At 44.3% G+C, this 24,473-nt stretch overlaps 1 protein-coding gene and 1 long non-coding RNA gene across 3 annotated transcripts in view; both read left to right on the forward strand.

Moving 5' to 3' along the window:
* Positions 1-15,938, forward strand: part of LOC306917263 (NGFI-A-binding protein 1-like) — a 26,032-nt gene extending 10,094 nt beyond the window's left edge. For both annotated transcript variants that reach the window (XM_079495405.1, XM_079495404.1), the window contains exons 2-11: positions 2,432-2,658; positions 5,087-5,346; positions 5,798-5,993; positions 6,351-6,476; positions 6,840-6,973; positions 7,755-7,806; positions 9,669-9,788; positions 10,911-11,058; positions 13,576-13,734; positions 14,365-15,938. In XM_079495405.1, the coding sequence (XP_079351531.1) occupies positions 2,434-2,658; positions 5,087-5,346; positions 5,798-5,993; positions 6,351-6,476; positions 6,840-6,973; positions 7,755-7,806; positions 9,669-9,788; positions 10,911-11,058; positions 13,576-13,734; positions 14,365-14,444 (1,500 nt within the window). In that variant the 5' untranslated portion in view covers positions 2,432-2,433 and the 3' untranslated portion in view covers positions 14,445-15,938. The remainder of the gene's footprint in view (positions 1-2,431; positions 2,659-5,086; positions 5,347-5,797; positions 5,994-6,350; positions 6,477-6,839; positions 6,974-7,754; positions 7,807-9,668; positions 9,789-10,910; positions 11,059-13,575; positions 13,735-14,364) is intronic.
* Positions 15,939-17,076: 1,138 nt separating this feature from the next.
* Positions 17,077-19,397, forward strand: LOC306917091. The gene is made up of 2 exons (XR_013789114.1): positions 17,077-17,745; positions 17,810-19,397. It is a non-coding gene; the product is annotated as an uncharacterized lncRNA (long non-coding RNA).
* Positions 19,398-24,473: the final 5,076 nt, after the last annotated feature.

The following is a 24,473-nucleotide window of genomic DNA, read 5'->3' on the forward strand; positions in this document are numbered from 1 at the left end:
CCCTCCTATATCCAGCTTTTAGTCCGTCCACAAACTTCGTCCTACACAAACATTAAATTCCCATTGACAATGAATGGAGAATTTTATCATAATGTCATAGTGTCTGAGCAAATAGTGTCTATTTTACTTCATGATGACAAATTCCCTAACACAAACAGATATATTAGGCTTTCAATTCTCAACTCAGTAACAAGTTGATGTAGATAAGAGATACATTTTCATATCATTCATAATTATAATTTCTTTTAGTCCCAAATTGTGATTGTCGGGAATGAGATGATGTATGATGATAAGAGCGCCCCTCACTTCACACATGTGTGATTATTATTTTTTTGATTCGTTTTTTGATTACTTTTGACGCAATGAAACTATTCAGATGCGTTAAAAAGGTCTTAAAAGTCTTTAAATTGTCCCTTTAGAAATGTGCAGATACCCATATTATTATAACCTTGCCTCACCAGGCTTTCTACCTCGGAGGAAAGCCTGGTCTCTGTTCCAAAAGTGCCGTGTGAACCGGTCTGGAGCTGATGATATCATTACGTCATGTTGTAGTATTGTTTTGTAAATTGTAGTCATCAGGCAGGAACAATCAAACGGAACTTCCTTTTCCCTCAAACCGAAAGAATAACAATATAGGCTCTCGTAGCCTGTGGCTTTTATTGAGAAAAATTGGTTTGAGGGAAAAGGAAGTTCCGGAAGATTGATGACTATACTAAAACAATACTACAACATGACGTAGCGATATCATCCGCTCCCTACCGGTTCATAAACCCGAAATGGAATGGTGCCCACACTGCCCAGGCTAATATTATTATGGCTGTATACACTTATACTGTAGAGCCTGAGCCAGTAGGCTATATGTTGGTTTGTTTAGGGCGGCCTACTGTGTTGAGTGAGAAAACAATGTTGCACATTCAGCTAATGGATTGGGGGACCCCCCAAAATCATTTGGGGACCCCACTGGCTGTATATACAGTATGAATGTGTGGCCTTGTGGTTGTGAGTGTCTGCCCTGAGATTGGGAGGTCGGGGTTCGATCCCCGGCCGGGTCGTATACTGTACCAAAGACCAAAGACAAAAAAAAAAAAGGCACTCAGTGCCTCCCTGCTCGGCACTCTGCATCAAGGGTCGGATTGGGGTAAGTCCCTGCTGCGACATACTAGCGTCAAGTCCAGGGGGTGTACTTGTACAGGCACGTGCAGAGAGTGTTAGAGAGGCACCATAAGAGGGCACTTTTGGCCCAAAATAGCAGATCTACAAGCTCACAACGAGTCGTGCTGCGACATGTTGAGAGCTTGTAGATCAGCTATTTTCGGGGCGCAAACCCTGCACTCTTTATCTACTGGAGAGATGCGATGTACGATATGGATTTCGAAACAAATTAGTTCAGGAGACTTCGGAGAAAAAAAACAATTCTCCTGAATACTGCCTTCCGGTATGGCATGGAAAGGAGAGGAGGGCATTTGCATTTCTTTCACCATAATAAATGCTGCATTCGTGGTCTGGAGAGGGCAGTTGTTTTACAGACGGGTAAAGGGGCAGGGGCTGAAGCCCCCTTTGATCTATGTGTGCATGTCCCTGTACTTGTACATCATCAAACTGTTTCACGCTACATAAACCGGAGATAGGCTTCTATTCTGCCCTATATGGACCATGAACTCAGCAAGGCTTACTGGCCTAGAGCCAAATTCCAATACCCAAAATCTCGGCCACTCTCTCACTCACACTCGGTCACTCCAGCATGGCAAATTATGGTGAAAATGGTGACCTGTCGAAATATGTGACCATCTTGTGGACTTCACTCAACTTACATGGAGGTCTATGTGGCCTGAATACGTTAGGTTGAACTCTGCTAATGAACAAAACTGCAACAAAACGATTAACATTCGGACACTGACATTATGTGATGTCTACATGATTGTCACATATTTCAGCAGGTCACCAATTTCACTGTAACACCACCATGCTGGAATGAGCGAGCGGGGGAGAGTGAGCGAGTGGCCGAGATTTTGGGTATTGGAATTTGGCTTAAGAGTGGTCCCCTCATGATCCCCACCCTCCCATTGGAAACCTCTGGTATTTTGCTAATGAGCAGGTGTGGTTTGCATGATGAGCTCCGTAGCAGTGGGGTGGTCCGTGAGGGGACCCCCCAGGCGGTCCTTGAGGGGGTCCCCGGCTAAAGGGATGAATGTTAATACAGCATCGACAATAAGTTGAACAAAGTAGTTTGTCGCCTTTCAGGTCCGTGTTATTAAAGAAAAACGTCCGACAATGGCGATAGAAAAATCCGCAAAACTGGCCGTTTTCAAGATGTTTTGGCCATTATCTCTGGAGCGTAAGGTCAAATCTGCTCAGTTTTAAAGCTTGTTTTGTTGTGACGTTGAGGACATTAAGCGCACAATGACACATTTTTTCGGTTTTTTTTCTCCAGGGATGTCGGCGGTGTTGCCCCGGACTCTGGGCGAGCTGCAGCTGTACCGCATCCTGCAGAGGGCCAACCTGCTCTACTACTACGAGGCCTTCATCCAGCAGGGCGGCGACGACGTGCAGCAGCTGTGCGAGGCGGGCGAGGAGGAGTTCCTGGAGATCATGGCGCTGGTGGGCATGGCCAGCAAACCGCTGCACGTCCGCAGGCTGCAGAAATCCCTCCGAGACTGGGTGAGTTATTATATACTAGAGCAGTGGTTCCCAAACTTTTTCATGAGAGCCCAGGCAAAACTGCCCAAAAATCACTTTCATCTAGAAAATCCATTCACATTTTTTATAATTCAGCTGACTGTGGAGACACATGCTGGAACTTTTTACTTTGAAATGTTTTATAGTTTCTGAGTTATTTAATTTAAACGCCAAATGCATTCTCAATGGCGAAAACACAAACTTTGGCACCACGTATTTAAAAAAAAAAATCATTGTTTTGATTTTTGTGATTTAAAAAAAAAAAAAAAAAAAAAATATATATATATATTTATTTATTTTTTCAAAGACGTCCACAGACGTCTTGGGCTCTGCCCGTGCGGTAATACCAAAGTGGGCACAACATGTGTTAAGGACCCCCAATGGTCCAATGGTCCAATGGTCCATTTTTGTTGGAATTGTTTTTAACTTTTTCTTCAGCTTTAATACATTTTCTACTGTACATCATACAGTACATTTTTTTATGAAGTGAACATGGTGGACCCTCTTGTAAACAAGTGTAATGCTTAATTGGGTCGTCCACTCACAGTTAACAGTCTTTGTATTGAGTTTGTGCTTGAAATGTACTGTAATTCTGCAAACTGTTAATACATATTTCAATCAATCAAGAAGTATGCATTGCGGGTTTTCAGCGAGCCCACAGTTTCTGCAGGAACAGCTTGTTTTCCCTAGTCTATATAGACTAGAGTTGTGACTTCTGAGTTGTCTCATAGACTAGAGTTCTGAGACCCTTTCCACACAAACGGCTCGGGCTGTTAACCGCACAAGTTTGTACTCGGCATTAAAGTTTCGAGCGTCCACATTGCGGTTATGTTATGCATGTAGTCCAGACGAGAGCGGTAGCCCTCCGGATATCGGAGAAAGCTGTAGTGGTGCATGCTATATTAGCATAGACATGTATGTTGATGTAGCCTATATTGTAAAATATGCATTTCACACAACATGACATGAAAGACAATGGAGATGACGTGACAGTGGAGATGGTCTTGACATGCAGCAGAGATCGACGGTATAGTTGAAGGTGAATCAATGGCTTTGTGGAGTCAGAGAAAATATTATACATGTAATGCTTCCATAGTGAAAACCTGCAGACATATCTCATGGCCCACGGCCACGTTTATTATTATTAGGCCTATGTTTATTATACATCTGTGTGGGTGCAAACCGACTATATTAATAAACCGATAATTTATATCTGTCTCATCTACTAGCTCACAGGCTGCAGATCGGCTATTTTCGGAGAAGACATTTATAGACATTATGTGCAAAAACCACAAATATAATATGGCTGTGATACTTATGTAAGTGGTTATGGTGAAATAAACCATTAGCACTTCATGAACAAATGCACAAACAATATAAAGGCTTCCCTTTACAGGTCAAACAACACCATTCATTCACATACAATATACACATTAATAAATAACAATTAAGCAATTGATACCAGTGAGCTGGTGGTTATGAAAGGTTATGAACCTGCATCAGTTGTTTTGGAGGTTGGACATGAGGTTAGTTTGGAGGGGGCGAGGGGACTTTGGCGTCACCGTTTCAGCAAATAGGCGCTGTACACACGGAGACGACAAAGTAGCGTCTCTGAAGTTTGCCACTCTGGGAGGCGGTTTAAAAAAGAACCGGTTAAGTCCCCTAAAACGCTGTCTCCGTGTGGCAGAAAGGGCAGATCGGCTAAATACTTGCCCGGGTAACGCAGAATACGTCCTCATGTGTAGACCTCTGAGTCATCGTAGTGAGTTGAACTGCCAGATCACCGTGTCGGTCCCGGTTATAAACTTGTGTATTGTGACAGTCAAAACAAGTTCTATCATTAGTTAAAATACGTCACAGACACTTTCAAATGAGAGGGCCCTCAAATACCTCAAAATTGTAATTAAGTAAATGTGTTTAGTACTTTCCACCAGAAAGATAACTTTCTTTTAGGGTTGCGAGCCCCTCCTATATACTGCTCTTTGTCCACATTTGCCATTGACAATGAAAGGATAATTTACGCTATATGTGTCTGAGCAAATCGGCTAATCACAGTCTTTGATGATGTATGATGATAACAGCGCCCCAGAGCCCGGGCAGAGGCCTTTTGTGGCGGTTCCGACCAACTCGCACCGGGCACTGGACTCCCTGTGGGGGTGTGGAACGCGTGTTGCGTGCATTACAGCCGTACACACAGAGATATATATATATATGAGGCTGTGTTAGTCCGGTAATTGCTGGTTTTGACTGATATTTTATGACAGACTGGAAAATATAAATCTCTCCGGACATCCTGACCGGTTGAATGACATGGCAGTCCATTATAATATCACAGCCAGTCCCACTCACTCACTCACTCACTCACTCACTCACTCACTCACTCACTCATTTTTTTTTAAATGATTTCCAGGTGACCAACCCGTCTCTGTTCAACCAGCCTCTGACCTCTCTGCCGGTGTGCAGCATCCCCGTCTACAAGCTGCCAGAGGGCTCTCCTACCCTGGCACTGCCTGGCACCGCTGGCAGCGGCGTGAAGATGCACAAAGCCCTGACCGCGCCTGCCTGCTCCGACGCCTCCGGCAAGATGGAGGGCGCCAGAGGGGACCGGGGCGGTGGAGGCTCGCCTCTACAGGGCAGCAGCGACGCCATCGCATGCAGGTTCTGGTCCAGGTACAGATTGGTCCCGTAAAAACATTCTGGACGGGAACTCCTTTTGGTGTTTTAAGCATTATGTTATACTTTAGCTATTGAAAAATAGCAGATCTACAAGCAGATCACAGATAGCAGATCACACGCTGCTGGAAAAGGAAGATCAGCATCAACGTAAAGCTTGTCAATGTCAATGTAAAATATCTGTGTTGAGACTCTGGACATGACAAAACACAGTGATGATTTAGGCTGTTATCTGCTGGTGTTGATCCACTGACAGTGAAAACCTAACAATGGTTTCAACATAGCCATCTTTTTAGAGTACATTGTGCTTCAGTATGTTGACGAGCTGTACGCCATAATCATCAAGATTAAAACAAAAAAAGGATTTAAATACTTATGCACAATAAATTGAGAATATATGTGTGTGTTGTGTGGGGGGTGGTCCTCTCCTCTCCTCTCCACACCACAGCAACGACAGCGAGCAGAGCCTGTCTCCGTCGGACATGGGGTCCCCGTCGTCTCCCCGGGACGGGCTGGAGGCTCTGGACTCTGCGGCGGTCCAGTCGGTTCTGGAGTGTGTGGAGCGCATGACGCCCGGCCTGCCCAAGAGCGACCTGGCCGAGGTCCGAGACCAGCTGAAGACCAACAAGAAGCTGGCCAAGATGGTGGGTTGGAAATGGAAACTACAGAACGCATCTGTGTCATTTTAGTAACGTATAAAAAAAGCAAAAATCAGTAGGCCTACAGTGGTTTAGAACACCGAACCCATTTTTATGGGTAATTTTTATGGGTCCCTAGGCCTATATAGAACAGGTTATATATTATCACAATGCTAACCAACAGGTTATATATTATCACAATGCTAACCAACAGGTTATATATTATCACAATGCTAACCAAAGGTTATATATTATCACAATGCTAACCAACAGGTTATATATTATCACAATGCTAACCAACAGGTTATATATTATCACAATGCTAACCAACAGGTTATATATTATCACAATGCTAACCAACAGGTGGGACACATATTTGATCTGTCTGACGACGACCCTCGCCGAGAGGACGAGATCCGCAAGTACAGCGCCATCTACGGGCGGTTTGACTCCAAGAGGCGAGACGGGAAACACCTCACCCTGCACGAGGTACTATACTTCCTGTGGTTTGAATATTCTTGAAGTTAATACGAGATTTTTTTTTGTTGCTGTTCTCAAATATTGTTTTGACACAAAAATCTAATGTTTTGTGGTCATGATTCACCGGGATCCTGGATGGCTTGGTTCCAGCCTTAAAATATTGTATATATTTCCGGACATTTCTATGGGAAAGAGTGTAATTTCTTTATTTTTATTATTCATTATCTGTGGCTCCACAATTTGGACGGCACTGTATGCAATTACAGCCAAATGGTCCATTTGTACACTCACAGAGTTACAGACCTAGCTGCAAAGGGTCCATTTGGTGTGTATTACTGTCTCATAATATTAATTGTGCATATTTGGGTGCAGTTGACAGTGAACGAGGCAGCAGCCCAGCTGTGTATGAGAGACATGGCCCTGCTGACCAGAAGAGATGAGCTGTTCGGCCTGGCCAGACAGATATCTAGAGAGGTCACCTACAAGTACACCTACCGCACCTCCAAGTATGTACTATTACTACCCATTGTACTGTTACTACCTATAAGTAGGGATGTCCCGATCCCGATCCGACACCGATACAGAATACCAATACCAGTGTTGTGATCTTGTGTTGTGTTTATAGCTATCTAGCTATATATCTCGTGTTGTGTTTATAGCAGACTCCTCACTCATTATGTGCACTTGCAGTTTGGGCAACTCCAAATAAAACTCTATATGCCAACATTTATAGTGTCAACCCCTTACCCCTGTGTCAGATCGATGGTTAGACTGGCATATTCGCAGATACCGATATGACAAATAAGGGCCGATACCGATACTTTTCTGATACCGATATAGTATCTCTACCTATAAGTATCACCTTTTTGTCTCATTCCTGAGCCAATAGAGGCTCTGCGTGACATCATCGTATGTAATGCAGGAACAAAAAACTACTTTCGACTGCCCACACATCCAAACAGAAAAGTCCTTAAACCAAACGTTAAACTCACCAACAATTCAGCCGTACGGAAAGCGTTTGTTTCATAAAAATCCACCATAGATTTGTTATGAGCTACTTTCTGTCAAGAAGTTGGAGTTTGGAAGTGCTCGAACGCAACGTCCTGTTGCCTCCTGCATTATAGGACATTTAGAAACAAATAAATAAAATAAAACTCCATGAATTCAAGGCTTCATGGGGTGTGTAATTGATAGAAAATAAGCAGTTTTTGGTAGGTGAACTCTACTCCTTTTACAGTATGCTTGAACAGTGTGTTTTATCTGTAACTTTGACCTTTAACCCTGCAGAAACCGCTGTGGTGACAGAGATGACCCGTCTCCTAAGAGGATTAAAACAGAGGTGAGAGGTCAGAGGTCATGGATGGATGGGTGATTTCACTCCTCTTTCCGGGTAGGAACAAAGTGCATTCTGTGATGGATTGGGCCAAATCGTGAACGCGCTGGCCGTTGACTATCACGTATGAAACAGCGTTCGCGTGTCATTGCCCCAATAACATGAACGTGCGCAATGATAGTCAACGGACCAGCACTGGCTTGAGCTGGGAGTAATAAGCGCACGCACGAGTCGGACTTGCATTTTTAAAAAAATAGTTGTTTTTTTATTATGGATTAATATGCCAATTAATCTAATCTTGTGGATGGCACAGTGGGGTACAGTAGAGCTATTCAGCTATGAGCTATGATCTCGTTCTGCCGCAGATTGGGTTAAATGGGCCTCATGTCTAAATAGTTTAGAGGTATCACTGATACTAGACCAGGGTGTAAAGTAGACTCAGTGATTTCAGACGTGCTCTTGTTCCGTTGATTAGAAACACATGTCTGGTAATCTGCTGGGCTTTGATTCAATATAAAGAGCTACACATACACACCTGCTGTGCTGTGCTGTGCTGCGCTGTGCTGTGCGTGTGTGCGTGTGCGTGCACGCATGCGATTTTACTATACTTGTGAGGACCAAAAGTCCCCACTATGTCTATAGTAAATTCTGGAAATAATCATTGTTATATGGTTGAAACATGCATTTTATATGTAGGTTTGCCATTGGAAAACAAGCAGGGTTAAGATTAGGTTAGGACATTCAGAGATCCCTATAGGGTAGATACCCTCACAAAAAACATGCTGTAATCCTGCTCTCTATACTGCCTCCCCCTGGTCAGCCAGGGGCGCCTGATGGATGGGATGGATGCTCACTCCTCATGCGTTGAAGGAAGCATGAGCTCAGTTCGTGGCTCTCCCCGGGTTGGCAGAGGGAGAGTAGTGCCCAGGATTACAGTTTAGGCAATTGGCACCGTGTGAAGAAAAAAAATGGGTTACAAAAATCATGGGATTAAAATAAATGGAGGTAGACATTCAGAGGTTAGGTATCACACTTTGTCGCAGCGCGTTGCGAGCTTGTAGATCTGCTGTTTTTTCGCAACTAAGAATAATTTAGGCTTCGAGGGTCAAATGACGATGTTGATGTTCTCACAAGTATAGTTATACAAACGTGTGTGTGTGTGTGTGTGTGTGTGTGTGTGTGTGTGTGTGTGTGTGTGTGTGTGTGTGTGTGTGTGTGTGTGTGTGTGTGTGTGTGTGTGTGTGTGTGTGTGTGTGTGTGTGTGTGTGTGTGTGTGTGTGTGTGTGTGTGTGTGTGCGTGCACATGCTTATAAAGGGGACTTCCACCCTCCCTAACTGATCCTTAATGTCATTTCCTGTTTCCATTGTTTGTGTTTGGAGCAACTTCACAGACGATCAAACAATCGGAACATTGTGATCAATATAGATCAGAACATTTTCTTATCTATATCTTATGATACTATAGTTTACTGAGACACTACACCGTCTCTCTGCATTCTATGATCTTATAGTTTACTGAGACACTACACTGTCTCTCTGCATTCTATGATCCTATAGTTTACTGAGACACTACACTGTCTCTGCATGCTATGATCCTATAGTTTACTGAGACACTACACTGTCTCTCTGCATTCTATGATCCTATAGTTTACTGAGACACTACACCGTCTCTCTGCATTATATGATCCTATAGTTTACTGAGACACTACACTGTCTCTCTGCATCCTATGATCCTATAGTTTACTGAGACACTACACTGTCTCTCCTGCATTCTATGTATGTGTTAACCGTGTAAGTCACTCTGGATAAAGAGCGTCAGATAAAATGACTACATTGTAAAATGGTACCGTTTTCTCTCCGCTGTGCAGGAGAACTTCTTTGACCTGCAGGAGGCGCTGCAGGCCATCCACATGAGGCAGGAGATGCTGAGGGAGCAGCTGGCCTGCGCCAAGTCCAAGGGGGAGGAGTCTGTAGGACGCAACCTCCAGGTAAACGCCCTTAAAACTAAGAGTCTCATTTTTTAATGACAGATGAAGCCACTACGACCACAAATCTCCCAAGAAACTAGCTAGCCTAGCCACCCAGTCTGCTGCGCTCTGGGAGAACAGAAACTATCTAGCCTAGCCACCCAGTCTGCTGCGCTCTGGGAGAACAGAAACTATCTAGCCTAGCCACCCAGTCTGCTGCGCTCTGGGAGAACAGAAACTATCTAGCCTAGCCACCCAGTCTGCTGCGCTCTGGGAGAACAGAAACTATCTAGCCTAGCCACCCAGTCTGCTGCGCTCTGGGAGAACAACACGGCTGAATTCTTTGTTTTGATTTATAGGTGTTCCATGATGTTGGTTTGAAGCACGGCTAGAAATCAGATTGCTTCCTCGAAACGACCTGTTGTATATAATGAATGTCAATTTGGGGGTCCTTGACATGAAAAAGTTTGAGAACCACTGATTTACAGGTAGAGTTGGAGCGTGATGTAATCAGTAATAACTAATATGTAAGGGATAATATCTGGCTAGGTGGTCATTGTCGGGAGATAATTCACCGACAGGGAGTTTAACCACCGAGGCGAAGCCGAGGTGGTTACACTCCCTGAAGGTGAATTATATCCCGACAATGACCACCTAGCCAGATATTATCCCGCTTATTACATGGCTAACTAACATAAATTAATCCATTGATCCAAAACACAACAAAAAAAGTATTCCATAACTTCGCGCTGGCTGCGTCTGCCCAGCTGCAGGGCTGAAGCACTGTCGGAAAACAAGGAAGTGAGTTGATCAAATAGAATCCATTTTCGGGTCCAGCTGCTTCGTCTATTTCTCGCTCAAATGTTTTCAAAAACATTTTTAAGAGCAATGTTTAGCTGTAAATTACATTGTGTGTCAGTAGTGTGTGTGTTTACATGGCTGTTATGTTGGAAACGGCAGTAAATCAAGCGGGCGCAGCCGCGCAGCTGGTGGTGCTCAGAGGGTTTGATTAGGCAGCGGTCATTATACAGCGGAGCGGTCATTATCATGAGATAACTCACCGCTGAATTAAGCGATTGACCAATCAGAATCAAGCATTCAACCAAGCCATGTAATAAAATAAAGTAATCTAATCTATAACAGATCCAGCTGGAGCGTCTGTTGGCTCGTCAGATGGAGATTCTTCAGGACGCTGCCGTTCAGGAGAGGCTCCAGGCTCTGGACTGGAGGATCCCTCCGTCTGCCCTGAAGTACCTGAGCACATCCGCACAGACCCCACAAGACAACCAAGGTGATATAACACACTGCCAAGACTGTCGGACTCATTGAACACACACGTCTCTGCTTCTGGTGACTGATAGTGTCCTCCTATTTCTAATGCATAAGGGGGCTGTGTTTTTTTTCCCCCAATTATTTTTGGGACCTGCGTTTTTTTTTCTGTATGCACAGACGTCGAGGGGCAACAACGCAAGCGTATTTACGTGGGCGCGGACCCGTGAAATTGTCACGCACATGTTCGTTTCGTGAACACGCCCCGCGACTCACCAGACCTGGATTCTGTTTCGCTTTTTTTTTTTACGCTTGCGGTGTCGTGCCCCTCTTGAGCAGACCTGGAGCAGACCTGTCGTTGATCCAGACGACAACGTCTGTGTTCATCGCTGCCCGTGGACCTTTACTCTCACCTGTTCACGCCAAGTCACACACACACAAAGTATGAAGAGGTGCCGTTTACTCCTGTGCTGTGCCATGGGCTCTGACGTCACTCACTTCACCTCTCCGTTTCCGTGCTGCGCTTGCACGTGCGTCAACGCACTGCAAGGAATGATGGGAAGCAGAGTTTTATTTTTGCACGGCGTGCCTCTCTCAGAAATTACCCCAGAACGTCAGCTTTGTGTTCATGGCGCCTGCATTCCATGAAAACAGCCTTTTACAACGGGCCAGAAACAGGAACTGGACTCCTTAGTTTACTTCTTCCCATTGGCTACTGCCGATCACATGACACGCGCATCGACGCACTGCAAGGCATGTTGGGTTACAGGTGCATGATGGGAAGCTGAGTTTTCTTTGTTTGTTTTTTTAAGCTAGATGTGAGCGCGCTGACGGCACGTGAACCTCTAGTTTATTACATTTTCAAAAATGAAAGAAAGGACATATTTACGGGGGCCAGGAATCAAACCTGGAACGTTTGGGGTGTCCACAAAAATACAGGAGAGAGAGAGAGAGAGAGAGAGAGAGAGTCATAGTTCAACCTCCCTCTCTCTCTCTCTGTCTCTCGCCCACCTCTCATTCCTCATTATACTTCTGTTCCCGCTATTCCCACACTGCACCTGCAATTATCACACCCACGTATGTAACGCATGCACGTGCACACACACACACACACACACACACACACACACACACACACACACACACACACACACACACACACACACACACACGCCTGTTTACCTCAGGCCAGTAGCCCAGAGGGGGCGTCTCTCTCTCTCTCTCTCTCTCTCTCTCTCTCTCTCTGTGGGTGTATTGTGCTCTCTCATCGCCTAGGGCAGTGTTTCTCAAACTGTGGGTCGGGACCCACAAAATATTTGTTGTGGGTCCCCAGTGGATGCAAACCAGCATAAGTGTATTCAGAGTATGTGCACATTTCTAAAGGGACCATTTAAGGACTTTTCAGATCCTTTTAATCGTTTCTAAAACAAATAAAAAACATTCCTGCCTCAAAAGGAATCAACCAACTACTAGTTCCTTGTGAGGCTTGTAGATCTGCTATATTCACCAGGGCCGGATTAACCATAGGCCGCTGTGTGCAGCTGCACTGGGGCATGTGGCAAGGGGGCATGGCAAGGTTGGCATGGTTGGTTTTTGATGGGCCTATATTATATGCTCCGAACGATCAGCCGCAAAATTCACCGATCCACAAATCCGATCAAAAAAGCTAAAAGCTGCGCAGTTTCCATCCAGTTTACATGTCACTCTCTCGGTTCTGCACCGCTTAGTGGAGAAGTATATCACTGTCGAGGGCAGCGCAACTAATCTCCCCCCACCCACACAGCACACACACACGTTCACCCCATACCAGGGAGGGAGAGAGAGAGCTGAGCTCCTTACTCCTCGATAGTTTTCTAACCTTTTTCTCAAATTGACCAGAAAACTATAATCCACATTGTTAGTAGTGTGTCCTTGATCCAACTTGCTTGGAAATGTGCATATTGCCAGCAGCCAGCACCTATGTAAATCATGAGCCTGTGCTCTTGAACGCATAGGCAATCAAGACTATTAATTTATGACTGTGACTCTGCTGTCTGTGTATTAACCCGTGTCAAGAGATATTGAGATCATGTCTGCCCATTGAACCTCAGTTACTAAGTGTGTGTCACTGTTTCCACACCTAAGCGCAAAACGGTCGACAGCCGTGCACTTCTTAAGCTGTGCGCAGCTTATTTTTTAGACAGCTGGTGGATGGAAATTAAGCTCCACCTCCGCGGACGATTTGCGCGGAGGAGAGCGTTTCCGGGAATCTGGCCGTCGCGCAAGTCTTCCGCGGAGGTGGAGCTTCTTTTCCATCTACCAGCTGTCTAAAAACTCGGAAAATAAGCTGCTCACAGCCGAGAACGTGCGCGGCTCTTTCGATAGTGTGGCAGCACCTTGAGCGTGTGTGCGTGCGTGCGTGCGTGTGTGGGCGTGTGTGTGCTTTCAAATGTACATCATTTTTGTTTTGATTATATTGTTGTATTGTGCTTTCTGCTTTGGCAATGTAAACGTATGTTTTCTCATGCCAATAAAGCCCTTTCTTTGAAATTGTGTGCAGATGATCGGCCAATCAACTTGCGTGTTGTGAGTCAGAGCATGCAGGAAGGGGAGCTCCCATTGGGCAAGCAGCTGGCCAATGAGCTGAAGCGCCATCTCAATCACAACAACCACAACAATAACAGTCACACAACGGACAACGACAAAACACCAGCGACAGGTATTTGTCTGTCTGTCTGTCTGTCTGTCTGTTTGTCTGTCTGTCTGCCTGCCAGATGGTCCCTGGACCCTATTTTGAGAACCACTGTCGCTGGCTTTGGTTTGTTCCTTCATTGTTGTTCTTTTATTTTTTTTACCAGCTGCTACGCAATAGCAAGTCTATAATCGATGTGCAAGCTAGTCCAGCTGGTTTTCTCATTGGCTGACGTATGTGCGCACTGCAAATTTGTCTGTGCGGAAACGAACGACTCAGAAGAACACAATAGTTCCGCCTTGAAGAATTTTGGTTCCTACCTAAACTACTGCGCTGAAACTGACACAGAGGCAGTTATAGCGGACCCCCGCATATTATAATAATGCAGCTGGTAATTCATTGATTTAATCCATTCTTTCTTTATTGATAGGATGAAAGTAGTCTGACAGGAAATGGGGAGAGAGATGGGGGGGGGGGGGGGGAAGACACGCGGCAAAGGCTGTCGGGATCGGGATTCGAACCCGCGGCACACCGTCAGGCTGGCTGTGTTGAGCCTAGGTGCCCGGGCGGTTCAACCAACCGTTCGGGCCTTGTTGTACTTTTTAAAAAGTTAGTATTTTCTAGTATACTGATGACTCTGATGTTCTTTCCTGGCAGAAAACGGCTCGTCTCGGCTCGTTCTCGTCTCCTCCGACCAGAAGAAGATCATCAAGTCGGAGCCGGAGGACTCCACATAGTGCTGACCCCTCCCCCCCCGCGACCTCTTGACCCCTCAACCTCCGCCCCCACCCACCCCCACCACCTCTGTTCTACTCATGTCACAGTATGCAGTTCTGAGCAGTATGTTAGTACATGTACTAAAGCAGTGGTTCCCAAACTTTTTTTAGTTTGACTCAAAGATTTCTCTTTGAATTATTCATGAAAATACAAAAAAACTAAAAACAAACTGGGAATGTTTTTTTTTAAATGTTTTTAAATAATAATAATAATTTAAAACAAAATGTATAGGAAAAGTGTCCACGGCCCACAAATGCGTCCCGGCCCAGTGTTTGTTTGGGAACCAGTGTATACTAAAAGCAGTTCTGAGCTGTTTCTCAGTTAGATGTACATGCAGTACTAAAGCAAAGCACAGCCACAGTAGAGCCTTAACAACCAACGTTGCCTCAGTGAAATAGCATTTAGTTTTATTTTCATAAGTTTCTTTTCTTTTCAAAGTGATTTGTTTTTTCACATGTTTTTGCCAAAGCGACCAGAGCAGAGACTAGTGTCCACTCTCAGCTTGTTGATTCTTTGTACTATTGTGATTTAAGAACTGATCTTGTTTGTTTTCTTGTTTGGTTGTTTTCCTCTAGCCTTAGTTTTGCTTGTTTCTTGTTGTTTTGAGCAGCCAGATTGTGGCTGTGATTGTATGGGGCTGAATCCTTCCTTAAAGCTAGGCTCAGGGATGCCAAACTAAATGGAGAGATCCCACAGTAATGATCATAATGTGAACGTTGTGGGCCCATTGCACCATATACCACAGCACTCTAGCCTGGTTTATGCATACTGTAGTTGCGCGACGCGTACACACACGTTGCTACGTTCGGTGCGCGTACGTTTTCAAAAATAGCAGCAGCTGTACAAGCTCACAATGCGCTCACAGTTCATCACGATGCTTTATTGTGAGCCACACCACTAAATATAACTAAATATATGTTAATTGGTCGGAGAGGCAACAACAATAGCATACAGCTCCGTGCTAGCCACGCTATTCTCATAAGCTGAGTTGAGTGGTGCCCGAGGTCAAACCACATGACCTTGTGGTCTTAAGGCAAGAGCTCTACCGCCTGAGCTACCTGGACACACTAATGAATTGCATTTTATAATGAATTGCATTTTTATAGCGCTTTTCCAAGTGCTCAAAGCGCTTTACAATGGTTCATTCATTCTTACATTGGGAGGTGAAGCGGCGACCAGCGTCCTCACTTCCCACATTCCCACACCAATGGTGGTGGAGCTCACACCGACTGACTCATTGGAGGCAATGTAGGGTTCAGTGTCTTGCCCAAGGACACTTCGACATGTGGACAGGAGGAGCCGGGATTCGAACCGCCGACCCAGGGATCATTGGCCGACCTGCTCTACCTCCTGAGCCACAGCCGCCCCTGTAATGTACTCATAATGTTAGGCTACCTGTAGCCCCGGAGACCGCACGCTTTTCGTTTTCACGAGAAAAAGAAAAGCCTTGAAAAACGAGCCACGTTTCCTCGTCTAGGAGTGGGAGTGAACTACAGTGCCGAGGGGCGTCGCTCCAAATTTGGTGACGTCAGTGTTCTCTGCTGTTTTCTATGAGGGAGGGAAGGGGAGGGGAGAAGGGGGGCGTGTGCTCAGATTGGTGAACCGATAGGATGCACTGCTGTGATCCCAGCGGCGCCCGCCCCTCTAGACCAGAAATCACGCTGGCTGGGCCAGGCTAGGCTACCCGTACCGGTACCGTACCGCAGGGCTGTTGGGTTAAGATTCAGCCTCAGGGGGTTTGGTTGTTGTTTTTGGTGAAATTTAACCATCATGTGGTGTTTGACAACAGCATGGTGTAATTTAAACCATCCAGGATGTGTCATGAGGTGTTTGACAACGACATCCAGGGGGTTCCACCCCATCCCAACCCACGCTATATACATTTCAATGAAAGTTGCCGACTCAGTGGCGTTTTGAAGCACCCGGAAGAACACTCTACTTTTTTTTCTTTTTGGCCAACTTTTGGTTGACAAAATGCAGCTGCGCAGGGTTTACTTGTGCTAAATGCACAGCCCGCCTGCAGATGGCCAGCCGTTCGGGGGCTTGGGTGGAGACCCCTGACCTGGGGGTGGGGCCACTGTCTGGGGGTGGGGCCACTGCCTGGGGGTGGAGACCCCTGACCTGGGGGTGCGGCCACTGCCTGGGGGTGAAGACCCCTGACCTGGGGGTGGGGCCACTGCCTGGGGGTGGAGACCCCTGACCTGGGGGTGGGGCCACTGCTTGGGGGTGGAGACCCGGGCCCTGACCTGGGGGTGGAGACCCCTGTCCTGGGGGTGGGGCCACTGTATGGGGGTGGGGCCACTGCCTGGGGGTGGACACCCCTGACCTGGGGGTGGGGCCACTGCCTGGGGGTGGAAACCCCTGACCTGGGGGTGGGGCCACTGCCTGGGGGTGGAGACCCCTGACCTGGGGGTGGAGACCCCTGACCTGGGGTTGGGGCCACTGTCTAGGGGTGGGGCCACTGCCTGGGGGTGGAGACCCCTGACCTGGGGGTGGGGCCACTGCCCGGGGGTGGGGCCACATTTTGTGGTTTTTGTGGCATTTTCTTTCCACAAAAAAATGCAGAATATGCATCTCTGCGAAAACGTCGAGGTTTTTAAGGACTGAAGAAGAGTTCTTTGTTTATTCATCAAGGATTTGTTTGTGAAACAAATGAAAAAAATGTACAAAAAAAGTCCTTACATTCAAGTAAGGGGAAAAAAAAGAAGAAAAAAAGAATACACTGTCCGTGCCGTTCCATGTTGTCCATGTTTGTGTCACAGCGCGGTCAGTCAAAATGTTAAAATGTATACTGTTGTGCTGCCAATAGGGGGCAGTAGTTCCTCTTATCCGGCGTGTAAATAATAATTATTTCCGTGGTTTCCAGATAGTTGAACTTTAACCTCGCGGCCATCCAGGCGTGTTCTCGTTCAGTGTAACCTTGCTGTATATTCTTGGGGTCAAATCAATGTTCATACTGTATTTATTTTGTAGAGCAGTGGTTCTCAAACTTTTTCATGTCAAGGACCCCCAAATTGATACTAATTTGCTCCGCGGACCCCCATTTCAAAAGATATGCCAGTGACCCCCATGAGAAAAGATTTGTACGGCTCTAGCAGTGATTCTCAACGCGTTTAATTTCAAGGACCCCCAGTTTGACATGCATTAGCTACGGACCCCCATTTAATGGCATTTTATGATTATTTTGGTGGGTCCCCAGTTCAAATATGATTATTTTGGTGGGTCCCCAGTTCAAATATGATTATTTTGGGGGGATCCCCAGTTAAAATATGATTATTTTGGTGGGTCCCCAGTTCAAATATGATTATTTTGGGGGGGTCCCCAGTTCAAATATGATTTTTTTGAGTGGTCCCCTGCAGTGCAAATGTGATTTTTTTGGTGGGTCCCGACTCCCCAGTTCAAATGTGATTATTTTGGGGGGTCCCCAGTTCAAATGTGATTATTTTTGGGGGCCCCCATGAATTATTTTGGGGTCTCCTGTGGCCTGAAAACGGTTGACAACCACTGATGTAGACTCAGAGTAGGCCTACATGAAAAATACTAAAAACATAGAAAAACAACTTAAGTGTCATTAAGAAAACAACAACAACAACTTTGTGGAAGTGCTTTTTCCTGAGCTGATAATGATGACTTTAGCCTTATAGATGAAGATAACCATGTTTCCCTCACCATCTGTGATGCAGATATTTTTGTTTCGTTTGGCTGTTAAGAACCCAGCAGCCGAGCAGAGCAGAGCAGTGCAGTGTTTATCTCCGTGTGTAAATATGTCTTTATTCTGTCTTAAAAAAAAGAAAGTGTTTAAATCGTACGTTTCTGCAAGGCCACGAGACACGTTGAACGTCGGACGTTTCTGTGCCGAAAATACGTTGTGTGACAAAAGATTTTCACACGATTTTCACACAATATCGACTCGACGCTAGATTGCGTAGTCAAAGTACCATGTGCGATTTCGCGTCAGATATATATATATTTTTTCCCCTTTTCTAAAGAGTAGTAGAGTAAACGGTCATTATACGTCCCCGGGGTGCGCCAGGTACCACTCGCCCAGAGGTGCACCGAGCCTCACGCGGTTCGAGAGCGTTTGATGTCACGCCCGATTTGAAATGTCAAAGATTCAACGTGTCCCGAGAGTTTACAGAAACAAAAAACGGCAACATTATGTTTCTCTCTGTTGTTTGGGTTGTCTCCGAGTCTCTCTCTCTCTCTCTCTCTCTCTCTCAGCCTAACCACACACACACACACCAATGCAATACTTGTGTACAGTAACACGTGTGTCATGGTGTGTCTCTGTCCTTACATGTTCCGCTGATTACTGTTAGCATGACGTCACACCGCCTCCAGCACACTGGCCAATCCACTGTGTTCATTTAAGTCCTGATAGTAACTCCGAAGAGTAACTCTGAAGAGTAACTCCAGAATAACTCCTAAGAATACTGTAACTGCCTCTAGAGCAGTGGTTTTCAACCAGTAGTCCGGGGACCACCAGTGGTCCTTAAAGGGGGTTCCAGGTGGTCCCCAGCTAAATGATGGAGAATTGGTAACCAATAATAAAAAGAAAGAAAAGAAAAAGAAAAATATCGGGGATTCTTAGATCACGTCGTATAATGAGTATACTGTGTTCCAAATAATATACACTCATATGGATATGAAGCATCAACTGACTATTGATACTGACTATTTGATAGCACAAATGTTATCCATCGCGTATAACGTAACTCCCAGCGAGTGTATAAACGGCAACAAATGACCACTAAGGATTGGCCGGTGTGAGGTTATATGGTTTTCACCGTGTATCGTGAGTAATAGAGATAGATTTTAGGCTCACCTATGTAGTTTATGCACCAGGTTTTTTTTTAAACACTAATATATTTTATTTGGTATACAGCACATTAAACTTTATTTTTTTGAACTCTTATTGTGGAGGTGTCACTCTCTTCTTAGCAATGCTCACTGGAGTCTGTGTCTTATTAAAAAGCTGCCATCTGTAGCTCCCCATAGGGCAGGGGTGTGCAACTTTGACGATGAAGAGGGCCACTATAGTTCCACACTCACTCCAGAGGGCCACTATAGTTCCACACTCACTCCAGAGGGCCACTATATTTCCACACTCACTCCAGAGGGCCACTATATTTCCACACTCACTCCAGAGGGCCACTATATTTCCACACTCACTCCAGAGGGCCACTATATTTCCACACTCACTCCAGAGGGCCACTATAGTTCTACACTCACTCCAGAGGGTTACTATATTTCCACACTCACTCCAGAGGGCCGCATTGCAAATAGATCAGCTATTTTTGCTATGTTTGAATTGAAATTCTGAATAATCTTTTGCTCTTTTTGAATCGGATTCCTGAAAAGTAATGTTTCTATTTAATTTCAAATGCCTTTGAAATGCCTTACATTATAGTTTTGTTAATTTTATGAACTAAACACAAATACATTTGACATTAAAAAATAAACATTTTAATACTCATTAAGCTAAGTCATTAGTCATTAAAGTCATTAAAGCGAGTCATGTTTGAAACTGCAACAACTGAAATCAATAATATATCAGTATTCTGGAGGACCAGAGGGCTAGGTTAAAGGGACACCCTTTTAGCAAAACAAATAGCTGATCTACAAGCTTTCAATGCGTTGTGAGCTTGTAGATGAGCTATTTTCATAATTTATCTTTGTTGTTGCCAAAAGTGGCCCTTTTAGGGAATTTCAATCCCTGCCTCTCAACATTTTCTGCACGTTCCTGAACAATCCAGTGCAATGCAGGTGACCTCGTGTTGTGCTGGTCTGCCAGGCAGGGAGGGAGGCAGAGATTGTGCTGAAACCGGTTGGTGAGTCACCATCTTACCCTTTTATATACGTTGGCCTGGCTGGCATGGCCAGACTATTATCACTTTGGTTTTTCAGGCTATATACAGTACGTGCACACACACGTCACATACCTGTCTGTCTGACTGTACCTCAGTGTGCGTGCGCACGCGCACACACACACACACACACACACACACACACACACACACACACACACACACACACACACACACACACACACACACACACACATCCTGACCTACACACTGTGTGTGTGTCTTGTCTGTCTCTCTCTCTCTTTCCCTCCACTCCCTCGCCCTTCACAGTTCACACCACCACATCTCTGTAGCTGTGTCTGTGCGTGCGTGTGCGTGTGTGTGTGTCAGAGAGAGAGAGAGAGAGCTTTTCTCAGTTGAACTCCCACGCTCCAGTCAGTCAGGCACACACCCTCCCAGCACCGGCGCGGTTGCCGGGGTAACCAGTGGGCCAGTGGGCGGTACTGTGTGCCGGGGCCTCATAGCGCGTGGGCGGCTAGCCGAGCCGCGTGGGGGCGGAGCCTATAACAGAGCAACGCATCATCAGCTCTATTCGAGACACCCTGTGTAGCCCACTGGTTCCCAAACGGTGGGTTGGCACCCATTTGTGGGTCGCAGACACATTTTTATGGGTCCCTTTATTTATTTTTGTTTTCTACATTTTGTTTTTTGTTATTACTTCAAAATAAGTTCCCAAAAAAAGCAATATTTTTCATTAATTAAAACCAAATTCGATACTATATTTCAGTAATTTCATGAAGAAATAAAATAAAGATCCATAAATTAGAAAAAGTAGTAGCCTAGTGAAAATAGCAGATCTACAAGCTCACAATGCTGCGTGAAACTACAAGCTCACAACGAGTCGCTTCAGATCTGTGAGCTTGTAGATCTGCTATTTTCACTATAGGTCCCGGGGAGACATCACATTTCTCTCTTGGGTCTAAGGCTAAAAAGTTTACTTCTACTCCACTTCTACTCCACTATACCAGCAGTTGGTTGTAGGCCTTATGTAAACTCAGGTAAACCCTGCCCTCTACTGGACATTAAAGAGATGGACACACATGGTGTCTATTATGGTGCAATGGCAATGCACATCTCACAGCATTGAGAGCTCATTTAATAGATAGTTCATTAACAGGATTTGTTTTACTTCAATATTGCATTTTATTCACATCCACACATGTTTTATTTTAAATTACCGGCTCTATATGCACAGCAGCACAAATTTGGGTAAATAGCTTAAATTGGGCCTCTTCCTGAGGCCTCATACACACGTGAAGGCTCTGTTCCATTCTAGTCAAACAGAGTCAGTGTTAATGATGCTAATGAAGGCTCTGTTCCATTCTGGTCAAGCAGAGTCAGTGTTAATGATACTGATTAAGGCTCTGTTACATTCTGGTCAAACAGAGTCAGTGTTAATGATACTGATGAAGGCTCTGTTACATTCTGGTCAAACAGAGTCAGTTAATGATACTAATGAAGGCTCTGTTACATTCTGGTCAATCAGATGATACTAATGAAGGCTCTGTTCCATTCTGGTCAAACAGAGTCATTCAAATGCTCTATATTGTGATAGTAATCTTTCAAACTATATTGTTTTGTGCTGGCATAGTGATAACGAACTGGACACAGAAAATAGTTCCATGTGACACAGAAAATAGTTCCATGTGACAGAGGGGTCAAAGTTGAACAAAAGTTATACGGTTGAAATAGGTCAACAATACAAATGATGCTAGTTTTGTGGATTAATTCATTTTTAATGACCCCACCAAATTTAGATGTTTGCGGCAGTTTGCCCAGGACCCAAAACAGTAGCCTGGCTAATAAGCCAGACCGAATCAGCCGTTGGCAAAAAAAAATTGCCTGCCGGCGGATTACCACAGTGTGATTTGAGTCTGGCTTATTAGCCAGGGTACCAAAACAGCAGATCTACAAGCACACAACGTGTCGCTTCGCATTGTGTGCTTGTAGTTTTAAAAAAAACCCATTGAATTTTGTTTTTAATTCATGATTTGTTTTTCTTTTTTTAGGAATGTGTTTTTGAATATAATTTGTCTGATCTGCCTGCCTGTATCCAGAGAGTGGTTTGAGTGAGTGATTGATTGATTGATTGATTGATTGATTGATTGATTGATTGATTGATATTTTTATTGCACAGTTGGCCAGAATGCGTACATTTCAAACGAAAGCACAAGTCAAGTACAAAAACTGCTACTTTGAGGACAAAACCATGAAAAGCACAAGATTTATTTAGGCTACATCAGGGTCCTCCGTTTTCAATTCATCAGAACTAGGGATGTGCCAATGAGACAATTTGGCCGATATCGATATCCGATATAATTAATTGCCATTATGGCCGATAACCGATATAACCGATGTCGATATGATTTAGGCCTAATTCTGTATTTAAAAAATATAATTATTTTGGCCATTCTGAAAAAGGCTGAATTTGAAAAAACCAATGCCTCTTTATTCCAAAACTAGGGATGCAATTTTATCGAAATTTTGGCTCATATCCCAACATAAACAGCTTGAATGTAGTATATTTTTTTTTTTATGTTCCAACTATTGACTCTTTCGAAAGCTTTCCCAGAAAACACTGATATAATTTGCAGCCTTCATCATCACAAAAGGCTTTTTCAGGCTTTTTTAAATGTATTTTTAAAATAAATATTAATGAATTAATTATTATTTTACCGATACCGATTACTGATTAATTGGGTTAAGGCCAATATCGGCCGATACCGATGTGTTTGTCGATTAATCTCCCATCACTAATCGGAACATTTAAAGACATACAAATATACACTTTAGTTATATGATTATGGTAGGCCTATATTAATCTAGTTGGGTTAGTGCAGGGGGAGGTTGTGGGTGGAGGGAAGGCGGAGTCTTTATTATGACTGACAACAGCTGCCCGCAGCAGCAGCCAGGACGATCCGCTCCGGGCTCCGGCACGAGTCCTTCGTTCAGCCAATAGGACGGTGTGTGCGTAGTTGAGAGGCGGTGCTTACATGCCCCAGGCCCAGCCCAGGAAGCAGTGTTGCCATGTCCGCTTAATATAAGCGACTTCGGCCTTGTTTTTCTGTAAAGTTGCTTATAAATATTGGTAGCCATATCCAAGGACGGTGAAGGACCCCCAGATATAATTTTTGTGTTGTTAAAATCTTAAAATCTTCAAGATTTTTTAGAAAATAGCCACTCTAGATTGGCTATTTTTGAATAGCCGCATGTTTAAAGGTACGTAGTAGGGGTGTAACGATACATTTAAACAGTGATTAAGATACGATACATGGACGATATTTGTTCATTATGGCGATACGATACAATGATTAAAAATCGATACAGTAACTATTTAGCAAAGAAATTAAATATGTGTGAAACATGTGAATAGCGCAGGTTTTTTAAGAGAAAATGTATGAATGTGGATATAAATAAGTAAACAGTGATTCTCTCTCTGGCAAATCTAAACATTATACTCGAACACAAAGACAAACCCGTACCTTGACATGAACACAAAGAATACACACATTTATCGATAGACCAAATGTAGCGATATATTGAATAATTAAACCCCTCTTTTCTTTTTTATCCTAAAATTTGCTAAATACAACACACAAGTACTTAGTATTGATACAATCGATTATTTGCATTGCAAAACGATTCGATACGATCATACAAAGTCAATGTTGCTATTTACATTTCGATCTACTTCGATTCTTGAAATTTAAATTCGATGTTTCGATGCAATTACTATATCGTTACACCCTAGGGTAAAGCTGTGGTTCCCAAAGTGGGGTCCAGGGACCCCTAGGGGTCCTTGAGGGAGTTCCAGGGGGTCCCCAGATAAAGGATAGTTTGGAACTAAATGGACCCGTATGGGTCAATTTGGTTCCATTTGTACACTCTCTGAGTTAAATTACATTGATTTTACAATATAAATTGGGGGTCCCATTTTTTTTGATTGATTGAAAAATGTATTAACAGTTTGCAGAATTACAGTACATTTCAAGCACAAACTCAATACAAAGGCTGTTAACTGTGAGTGGACGACCCAATTAAGCATTACACTTGTTTTCAATAGGGTCCACAATGTTCAATTCATCAAAGAAATGCCATTAAATGGGGGTATGTAGACTAATG

Source organism: Electrona antarctica (assembly GCF_951216825.1).
Source record: "Electrona antarctica genome assembly, chromosome: 24".
Classification (NCBI taxonomy): domain Eukaryota; kingdom Metazoa; phylum Chordata; class Actinopteri; order Myctophiformes; family Myctophidae; genus Electrona; species Electrona antarctica.